We start from the raw sequence: 9,769 nt of genomic DNA, 5'->3' as shown, positions 1-9,769 counted from the left end.
AAAATTAAGAGGGCGAAAGAGAAAGAAATGTTGTGATAGATAGGAGAGGGTGATTGTGTGGGCACATGCGCCATTGCGACATCAATGCTGTCGTAAATGGCCATTTTTGTCTACCCAAAATAATCCCCCCTTTTCTGATTTTTCCTTTGGAGAAGAAAAAATCTGCAAAAAGATTTGAACTTTGTTAGAAAATTTGATAAGAAAATTCAATCCCACCATATATACTTTAGAAAGAAAATAAAATAAAATTCAAACAGCTCTTCCTAGGTTGTTGTAGTAATGCAGCGTTCTTGCTTGAATTGATGCACGTGCAGAAACCTCTATTTGTTTGAGCCTCACTAGCACTTCATTTTTCGCCTACATCGAGAGGCGAAAAATGGGCGCGTGCTGCTCCTGCCATAGGGGCGCCCCCATCAGGAGGTACGACGTCGAGGAGTACGAGGAGAGGAGGAGGCACGACGATGGAGGCGTCGTGTTGAGAGGTGACGGCGGCGCCCGGGTCCGGCTGCAGGGCTCCTCCAAGTATGTCTCCATGTATAGTCAGCAAGGGAGGAAGGGAGTCAATCAAGATGCCATGACTGTTTGGGAGGTATAGACCAAACAAATCATCAACAATTTAATCTTGATTTTGCCAATGTCATTATGTATGTACTCATTTTCATCACAATCTTGAATTTTCAACTTCATTGCTATACATAAGTCAATGAATATTTTAGTACACCATTCTAGGCCTAATTAGATCACAATCTTGATTTTGCCACCTTCATTGCACCATGTTCCTAAACTCAATGGCTGACTTAAGAAGAGCCAAGGGGGCTTAAGAGCATCTGCAGCGGGACTCGCGGCAAGCCCGACTGGTGCAAGCAGCGCCCGCATATACGCTCTGGGTGCGCGAGGAGAGAGAGAAGAGCGTAAGGGGGCCGCCCAATAGGAAAAAAAAAGAGAGAAAAAGAGAGAAAAATCTTGTGATGTGAAATGGGGCTCGCTGCTGCAGAGCTGGTGGCTCGGACAAAAGCTTGGCTCGCCACTGTGGATGCTCTAATCCCCCACGAAAAGAAATATTTTATTTTTTAAAAATATTTTGAAATCATAAATTAAATATTGGTATGATAAGAAAAGGTATTTTGTTTATTGTTGTGTGCAGAGGTTTTCAGGGGACAGGGACATGTTGTTCTGCGGCGTGTTCGACGGCCACGGCCCGTCCGGCCACAAGGTGTCGCAATACGTCCGCGACTTCCTGCCGACTAAGATCTCCCAACTGTACAGACAGCCCAGCATCGATGGGAGGTGTGTAGTGATGGACATAGCCGATGATGAAACCGACTCTCGGAATCCGCTCTTCCTCTCGTGGAAGGCTCGCCTCACCCAGTGCTTCCACGACATGGACGACCAGCTCGAGAAGGATACCTCAATCGAGACCTATTGCAGCGGCACTACTTCTGTTTCTGTCCTTAAAAAGGTCTCTCCCCCGCTCTCTCTCATTGCTTCTTGTCGGAATCTTACAGCATTTGTGTGGTGTTTCTCAGGGAGAACACTTGATCATATCCAATCTTGGCGATTCTCGAGCTGTTCTTTGCAAGAGGGATGATAGTAATCAGCTGCTTGCGGAGCAACTCACGGTTGATCTGAAGCCCAATGTCCCGAGTTCGTTAATATGCTTCTCTCTCTCTCTCTCTCCCTCATCGTAAAACCCTAATTAAATCATACGTCATCTTCTCTCAGGTGAAACGAAACGGATCATAGATCGTCAAGGGCGAGTCCAAGCCATGGAGGAGGAGCCAAACGTGTACCGGATTTGGATGCCTCACGAGGACTGCCCCGGCCTCGCCATGGCCAGGGCGTTCGGAGATTTCTGCTTGAAAGACTACGGCCTCATCTCAACTCCGGTGGTGTCGTACAGGAAGCTCACGGACCGAGACGAGTTCGTAGTCTTGGCCACCGATGGGGTAAGAACATATAAATTTGTGTCAACTGCTTCTCCTAGAATTGAAGGCCATATATTCGTAATTTTATTCATATTTGAATATTGAACACAAGACTCTCGTCTCACGAGTCAAGCTCCGAAAGGATACTTATTTTTACCAATTCCCTGCGAAGCATGACCTATGAGACGATCGCGTAATGTGTGTATATTTTAGGTATGGGACGCGTTGTCGAACGATGAGGTGGTGAAGATAGTGGCCTCGGCACGGGACCGGTCCACGGCGGCACAGTCCTTGGTAGAGAATGCCGTGAGGGCGTGGAGGGACAAGTACCCTCGGTCCAAGATCGACGACTGCGCCGTCGTGTGCCTGTTTTTCAAGCGGCCCGCGCCTACAGAAGTGGTGCAGTACAAATCAAACTATCCGGAGCTCGACTCACAAAGCTGCACCGGCAGCGTGGATGCCCTCGACACAGTTTTGAATATCAAACTCGATGAAGGAGAAAAAGGTGAAGACGAAACGGTGAGGCGTCCAAGGAAAAGAAGATTGGGGAAGAAACTTGAGAGTGTCACAGACTGAAATTAAGAAACAAGATAAAACTTGGTTTCTTGATTGTAAATAGTTTGGGAAGATGAAAAAGAAAAGTGGGAGGTTTTTTTTACTTTTTTTACTACTTTTGATTTGTTTTGGTTCAAGCAAGAATCTGAGGAGGGGCTGAATTCATGATTAGTGTTTTGTTTTATGGTGGGAAAATTGACAGCAGCAAATTTTCAAACAATTTTATTGTAACTCAGCTGAGAACTTTAAAGTTGTTCTGTTTTTATGTTTTTCCTTTTCTTGTCGTAATGTACTCAAATTCATTTTTCATTTTATTCTGCAATTCTGAAAATTCGATCAAGTAAAAAATTATACTCCCTCCGTACATTAAAAGTACAAAGATTTTAATAAATGGTTCAAAATTATGAATAAAGTGGAAAATGAACCCTTTGTAAAGCAATTAATAAATAGTTTGTGAAAATATTTTTTTAATTATAAATATTAAGTGTAAATAAAGTTAAAAAAAAAAAAATACTCTCTCCATCCACAATATCATTATACCATTTTTTGTCGTTTTGATCTGTTTACAATATCTTTATTAATTTCATTTATAACAGTAGAGTCTACATACTCCACTCACGACAATATAGTATGACTCAAACTCCACAACAATACTTACTATTATATCTATCTCTTTCTTAAAACTCGTAACATCCACAAGGCGATACTGATATTGTGAATAGAGGAAGTATAGAAATATGTGTACCAAAATGAAAATACTACACTTATTATAAATCAAAATAAACGACATTTTCTCATAAATAGAGAGAATATTTATAACATAATTTTAGTAATAGTAGAATAGACATAAGGAAACGAAGTTTTACGATTACATTTTTATATTACATTACATATCGACTCAAACACATCTCAATCCTCGTCGTCCCACACATGGGCGACAGTCCTAAGAGGTCCATCGGTCATGTTCACGAAGAGCTCCTCACCATCCAACACTCGTTTCTACAAAAACAAATGTCCAATTAGAATTAGTTTCACACACAAATCCAAAGCATAAAGCATGAAACACGAACACGAACCCGAACCTGATCGTGGATGCTAGAAAGAGCTTGGAAGTCTTCTGGGGGTATTTCCCATTGGAAAACATGCAGATTCTCGTGGATTCTATCCGGATTGTTGGATTTTGGAATGGTGCTAGTCCCTCTCTGAATAGCCCATTTCACAAGCACCTGTCCGGGGCTCTTGTTCAACTTCTTCGCTACCCGATCCACCACCGGATCGTGCACGAGGTCCCGACCGCCCTCCTGCGACCCCAAAGGCGAGTAGGACTATAAAGAAAGAGGCGGGACACATGTGAGATTTCAAACGCACAACCTTTTATCGAGTCAATGCCGCTAGTATTATTCAGAATGAGATCATATGTCCTACAATTTTTTTGGTGTGACCCTATTACATTATTAATGTTACTATCTTATAAAAATTTATTATAAATATAAACAAATTATTATTATTAGTATTATACAATCAACCCTAGCTAATATGCATCATTAAAAATTGAAACTTAAAAAATAGTATACCCTAACTTTGAATTGGTCACTTTTAGTACTCCTATTAATTAAAATCCAAATATTAAATATAAAAATAATCATAAATCATAATTGAATTAGTGAATACAAATTGATTATCTTAAAATTGGACTAATTTTTTTATATTATAAAAAAGTGAGACACTAAAAGTGGCACGAAGGATTTCAAGTAATATTATTCAGACTCGGAAAAGTGCGATCGGATGTCGGACGAAGGATTTCAAGTAATATTATCTAGATTTGAAAAGTGCGGTCGGATTTCTTACCGTGACGTGGATGTCATTTTTCTTGCAAGCCTCCAGCATCTTGTCGTTGCGCCAACCAGGATGCATCTCCATCTGCAATCACTTCATTTTAATCACTTCTTTTTTTCTTCTTTTCAAAAGATTTCATTTAATCACTTGATTTTGAACCTCTTTAAAAAATATCACTTTATTTTTGGTAAGTTTTCCACTCACAATATAGTGGGACCTTTACTCCACTCAAAACACATTCAACTATTTTATTAAAACTCGTACTCCCTCTGTCCCAATATTGTTGGCCACATTTCCTTTTTAGTTTGTCCCACTATTGTTGGCCACTTTCCTAAAATGGAAATATTTATCACATTCAATCTCTTACTTTATCACATTATCTCTCCTACTTTATCACTTTATTACATTCTCTCTCCTACTTTATCACATTCTCTCTCCTACTTTATCATTTTATTACCTTCTCTCTCATACTTTATCACCTTCTCTCTCCTAATTTATTACTTTTATACTATATTACCCACACACTTAAAATATTAATCTACAACTCCTTAATTCCCGTGCCCAAACCAAATGTGGCCAACAATATTGGGACGGAGGGAGTATCATTTAGAAATAAATACTCCCTCCGTCCACAATTTAAAGCCCCACTTTGATGTGGGCACGGAGACTAAGAAAGCTGAAAATGGTGATGTGGATGAAATAAAAGGGTAGTTGACTAAAGTGATAAAGTAGTTGACTAAAGTGTTAAAAGTGTTGTGTGGTGGGTCCACTAGTGATAAAGTGTAATAAATATAGAATATAAAAATAATAAAGGTGTTGTAAGGTGGGTCCATTAGTGACAAATGGTAGTAATTTTAAATAAAGAGGGAGGGTAAAAAGGTACAAAAAGCAGAATAGGGCTTTAAATTGTGGACAAAAATTTAAGGGAAAGTAGGGCTTTAAATTGTGGACGGAGGGAGTACTTTTTATAAGGGCGGAGGTAGTATAATTTTTCCACACCAAAAATTCACCTGACAAACTGAAGGCTTTATCCTAGCAAAACTCAACAGCTTGTCCAATTTTTTGAGGGTGAAATTGCAGATCCCAATGTCCCTCACGAAACCCTCCACCACGAGTTTCTCCATTTCCCGCCAAACTCCTTCCATGTCGAACTCCAAAACATCGTCCCCTCGGGGCGGCCTAGTTGCCCCGTCCCTCAACCTGAACGGCCAATGAATCTTGAAACGAAGAAAATGGTAGAGTTATTCAAATAAAGTCAAAATATATAGAAACGAAGATAATAATTATTTTTAGTTCTTATATTATGAAGATTTATCATAAATTCAGCACGGTCTAATAGTTGCTTTTTGTTTTTTCCCTTGACCAAAAGGGCCAATGAATCTTTAAACGAAGAATATTGTAGAGTAATTGAAATAAAGTCCAAATATATAGAAATGAAGATAAAAATTATTTTTAATTCTTAAATTATGAAGATCCATCATAAATTCAGCACGGCCTAGCTAGTTGCTTTTTTCCCTCGACCAAAAGGACCAACGAATCTTTAAATGAAGAATATTTGTAAAGTAATTCTAGTAAGTCCAGATATATAAGAGCAACTCCACTCCGCGGTGCGAAGGGAATGTCGATCGGTGGCTTAAGAAGGGTGGCTGCATTGGAGACGCGGCCTGATGCGAGGCCGTGTCGTAGCGGCAACCCGGGGCGAAGGGCATAAATGTGTGGCGCGTCCTCCGGACGCGCCCAATTAAAAAACAAAAAAAATCGAAATTCATTATTTAAATTCAAAAAAATTCGAAATTCATTATTTAAAAATTCGAAATTTATTATTTAATTATATTTTAATTATTGTAATGTTTAATTTTATTTTTAATGAAATTGAGAATTTAAAAATAAAAGTGTAGAAATATGAATTTTGTGAAAATGGAGATCTAAGACACCCTTTAAGACACACCCCCACTGGAGATGCTCTTAACGCATGAAGGAAATCGCTTTGTCCCTCAACGGAACAAAAAAAGTTGGAGAGTAATTCAAATAAGTTCAAATATACAACGTATAAGATAAAAACTATTTTGAATCCTTAGATTATGAAAATTTATTGTGTATTCATATACTCCCTCCGTCCCGGCCAAGACGCTACATTTACCTTTCGGCACGAGATTTAAGGAGTTGTAGATTAATGTTTTAAGTGTGTAATAATAAAGTGATAAAGTAGGAGAGAGAAAGTGATAAAATAAGAAAAATAAGGTAATAAAGTGATAAAGTAGGAGAAAGAAAGTGATAAAGTAAGAAAGAGAAGATAATAAAGTGATAAAGTAGAAGAGAGAATGTAATAAAGAAATACTTAATTAGTGTTAATTAAGTGTTTAAAATTCCTTATTTTTGCCAAATATAGAAATGTAGCATCTTCGTTGGGACGGCCCAAAAAGGAATATGTAGCATCTTGGGCGGGACGGAGGGAGTATATTTGTAGTGTAGGTTTCGAGGCCAAAACAAATAAAACCATCATTTCCGGTAAACATGTTATATGTATAATAACTCAAGCCTATATCATATTATATCCCAATTATAATAGAATTGAGAAGAAAAAGAAATTACGAGATAGAGGTCGAGGTATTCTAGCTGCAATTCTTCGAGTGTCCTCAAGAACGCGGGCCCCACTCTTTCCGGTACTAAATCAGTACACCTACAAATTACAATGAATTCGATTGAGATTAATTAAGTGGGTAATTAACTAAGTTGAATTTACACACCATATCTTAGAGGTGATAAACAAATGCTTTCTCTCTATTCCAGCATGTATGGCTGTCTTGATTCCTTTCCCCACCTATTTATCAAAACATTAAAACGGAAATTAAAATGAAGTCTGACTTCCCAACCTGAATTTGAGATTTTATTCAATATAAATCTTTAATCCACACACCTCTATTTGATTTCCATATTGGGCCGCCGTGTCAACATGCCTATAACCTGCCTGCAATCCCACAAGTTTTCAACATCATAAACACAAACATTGATTAACTAAATTAATCCATAGAATTAGTAAATAAATACACAAACATTAATTACTTCTAAAATTTTCACAAATTTGAGATTCCAACAAAATCAAAACTCTGGTAGTATCAGAGCTTTTAAAAACCTTAGCCTCAATTATTAAAAATTCTATAAAAAATCGGCTATTTAGCTATAAATTGTGAATTCTATTTTTCCCATACTTTTTATGGAATGAGATTCAGTGTACCACACTTTATATTCCACTTTGTGTCCCACTTTCAATTTTTTTTTATTTTTTTATATATTTTTCTTCAATTTCAATTTTGTATGCTTTAGTTTAATTTTGTGATTATTAACTAGGGTTTATTTCATCAATTTAGGGGATATAATTATCATTTAATTTCACTTTTATCAACTAATAATAGGGTGATATATTCAAAGTCATGGTATATACTTTAAAAAAAATTTATTTTTTTGAAATAAAAATTAAACATAATTCATATTATTATAATACATTTTCTTTTTATAAAAAATATTTTTAAAATAATAGATATAAGCATGGGACACAGTGATACATAAAATTGTGCGACATTGAATCTCATCCCATTTTTTATAAAGTTAAGTAAATAAATACACTAACATTGATTGCTTCAAAAATTTACAAAATATTAAGATCACTGCCAAATCAAAATTGATATGGTATCAAAATTTTAAAAAACCCTATCCTCAATTATTTAAAATTCTAACCTCGTGTCAAATTTTGATGCCATGTCAATTTTGATCTAACTGAAATTTTAATTTGTTTTAAGCCATCACAATTCATATATTTATTCACCAATTATATATATATATATATATATATATATATATATATAATTATGAATTTACGATCAATATATAAAAATTGATATAAATCCAACTTGTTATTCACCTTTTTTCAATAATAATAATAATATTCTCTTCGTCCCAATTCAATAAGTCATATTTCCTTATTTAAATGTCTCATTTCAATAGATCACTTCTTAAAATAAAAATTAATAATCTCACATAACAAATAATATAATCTCGCATAACTCATTTCATATTAGAGTTTTAGCATATAAAATCACGAATTATTTTGAATTTGTAATTTTAACATGATTTTTGAAATGTGGCAAATTAAATCACTATCTTGTCAATTTTTGCTAATTTCGTCCTCCGAATTTTTTACGGTTATTGGATTGTTGAAGTGGAGTTTACGTAGATTAATTCATCACATAATATTCATGTTACGACGTTGTTTTCTATAAAATTACCGAATATTGAAAATTATGGTGCAAATACATGACACAATCTCTTTATAATATAGAGAAATTTTTAATTGAAATTGTACAAAATAGTGTCATTTAGGCCTTAAAATAATGGCATCCTCCAATTCAACACTCTGGCGACTGAAAAAATTGAGAGAGACGGAATTGCAAAAATTGAAAAAGAGGGATTTTAATTCGCCACACTTCAAAAGTCACGTTAAAATTGTAAACTCGAAATAATTTGTTATTTTGTTTGCCAAAACCCTTTCATATGTAATTCTCTCTTTTTTTTATTTAAAAAGAATATCTTTATTTCTCTCTTTTAATTTTTTGACAAATACTATATCTTCAGAAAAAGTTACTTGCTCTCTTATGTCTTATTGTAAATTACATTTGTGTTCAAGGCTTATGAGCTACTGAATTGAGACGGAGGGAGTAGTAATTAGTTATTCAATATTTGATGCAATTAATAATAAAGAATAAAGCAAAAGGAGTTGAATTCATGAATGGTGGGGAACTCCTAACCTCAATAAGAGCAGTTTGAAGAGATTGTCGAGGAGATGGAGATAATTTCCAAGTGCCGATTCCGACAGCAGGGATCAGAAACCCACTCATCAACCTAAATGTTTCCATCTTCTCACTCTGCGGAGCAAAACTAGCTTGCGCCATTGATGATTCCCTGTATTTTAGGACAGCTGTAGTTTGATATTCTTCAACTTTCTGGCTTCTTATAAATGGGTTCATTTCGATTTTTCTTTCCATTTTTAGATGTGCATTTGCGGTGACACGTTGAAGCAGATCCCTGCTAGTTCTTGGACACGTTTTTGAGTAAGAGACAACTCATCATATTGTCTAATTTTCTGGAATCCCTATATTTATGTAGGGTTAATTGCCCATAAAATACTGAACTATCGTCCAATTCTAATTTTGCATACAAACTTTGAAATGTAGCATGAAAATTATTAAACTTTAGATTTTATTTGAGTTTGCTACTAACCTGAATTCAAGCCAAATGCCAAGCTAATATGACGTGCTAATATTTGACGTGATGTATTTAATGTTAATTTCTTATTTCTTATTAATAAAAAAAGAACACAAAGCAAAAATCCTAAATTGTCAATAACTTAATATATCAAATCAAATAATAGTATTTTTTTTAATTCTCAAGTTTAAATC

At 35.6% G+C, this 9,769-nt stretch overlaps 2 protein-coding genes across 3 annotated transcripts; one reads left to right on the top strand and one right to left on the bottom strand.

The window, feature by feature from the left end:
• On the top strand, positions 1–2,749 carry LOC131022726 (probable protein phosphatase 2C 73). 2 transcript variants are annotated; one of them, XM_057952239.1, is made up of 5 exons: positions 1–589; positions 1,145–1,459; positions 1,527–1,644; positions 1,723–1,946; positions 2,139–2,749. In XM_057952239.1, exons 1-5 carry the CDS (start codon positions 377–379, stop codon positions 2,499–2,501), a joined length of 1,233 nt encoding a protein of 410 aa, XP_057808222.1. In that variant the 5' UTR covers positions 1–376; the 3' UTR covers positions 2,502–2,749. The 2 variants fall into 2 exon arrangements, with proteins under 2 accessions (XP_057808222.1, XP_057808223.1); XM_057952240.1 differs by having other exon boundaries at positions 518–644.
• A 501-nt stretch (positions 2,750–3,250) lies between these two features.
• LOC131022727 (aldose reductase) lies at positions 3,251–9,342 on the bottom strand. Its single transcript, XM_057952241.1, has 8 exons — positions 9,119–9,342; positions 7,234–7,284; positions 7,064–7,137; positions 6,909–6,996; positions 5,327–5,533; positions 4,329–4,400; positions 3,563–3,805; positions 3,251–3,479 (listed from the first exon to the last, which is right to left on the bottom strand). Exons 1-8 carry the CDS (start codon positions 9,335–9,337, stop codon positions 3,390–3,392), a joined length of 1,044 nt encoding a protein of 347 aa, XP_057808224.1. The 5' UTR covers positions 9,338–9,342; the 3' UTR covers positions 3,251–3,389.
• Positions 9,343–9,769: the final 427 nt, after the last annotated feature.

Source organism: Salvia miltiorrhiza, chromosome 4 (genome assembly GCF_028751815.1).
Source record: "Salvia miltiorrhiza cultivar Shanhuang (shh) chromosome 4, IMPLAD_Smil_shh, whole genome shotgun sequence".
NCBI classification, from domain to species: Eukaryota; Viridiplantae; Streptophyta; class Magnoliopsida; order Lamiales; family Lamiaceae; genus Salvia; species Salvia miltiorrhiza.
This window is presented reverse-complemented; position numbering and strand designations above follow the sequence as displayed.

What these genes read in the sequence shown, in the direction of transcription:
- LOC131022726 (XM_057952239.1), top strand. Translation starts at nt 377, where the DNA reads ATGGGCGCGTGCTGCTCCTGCCATAGGGGCGCCCCCATCAGGAGGTAC. An exon ending in ATGCCATGACTGTTTGGGAG is followed by an intron (nt 590 to 1,144) that starts GTATAGACCAAA and finishes TGTTGTGTGCAG; the next exon opens with AGGTTTTCAGGGGACAGGGA. An exon ending in TAGTCTTGGCCACCGATGGG is followed by an intron (nt 1,947 to 2,138) that starts GTAAGAACATAT and finishes TGTATATTTTAG; the next exon opens with GTATGGGACGCGTTGTCGAA.
- LOC131022727 (XM_057952241.1), bottom strand. Translation starts at nt 9,337, where the DNA reads ATGAACCCATTTATAAGAAGCCAGAAAGTTGAAGAATATCAAACTACA. An exon ending in AAAATGACATCCACGTCACG is followed by an intron (nt 3,806 to 4,328) that starts GTAAGAAATCCG and finishes CTTTCTTTATAG; the next exon opens with TCCTACTCGCCTTTGGGGTC. An exon ending in TTTCTAGCATCCACGATCAG is followed by an intron (nt 3,480 to 3,562) that starts GTTCGGGTTCGT and finishes TTGTTTTTGTAG; the next exon opens with AAACGAGTGTTGGATGGTGA.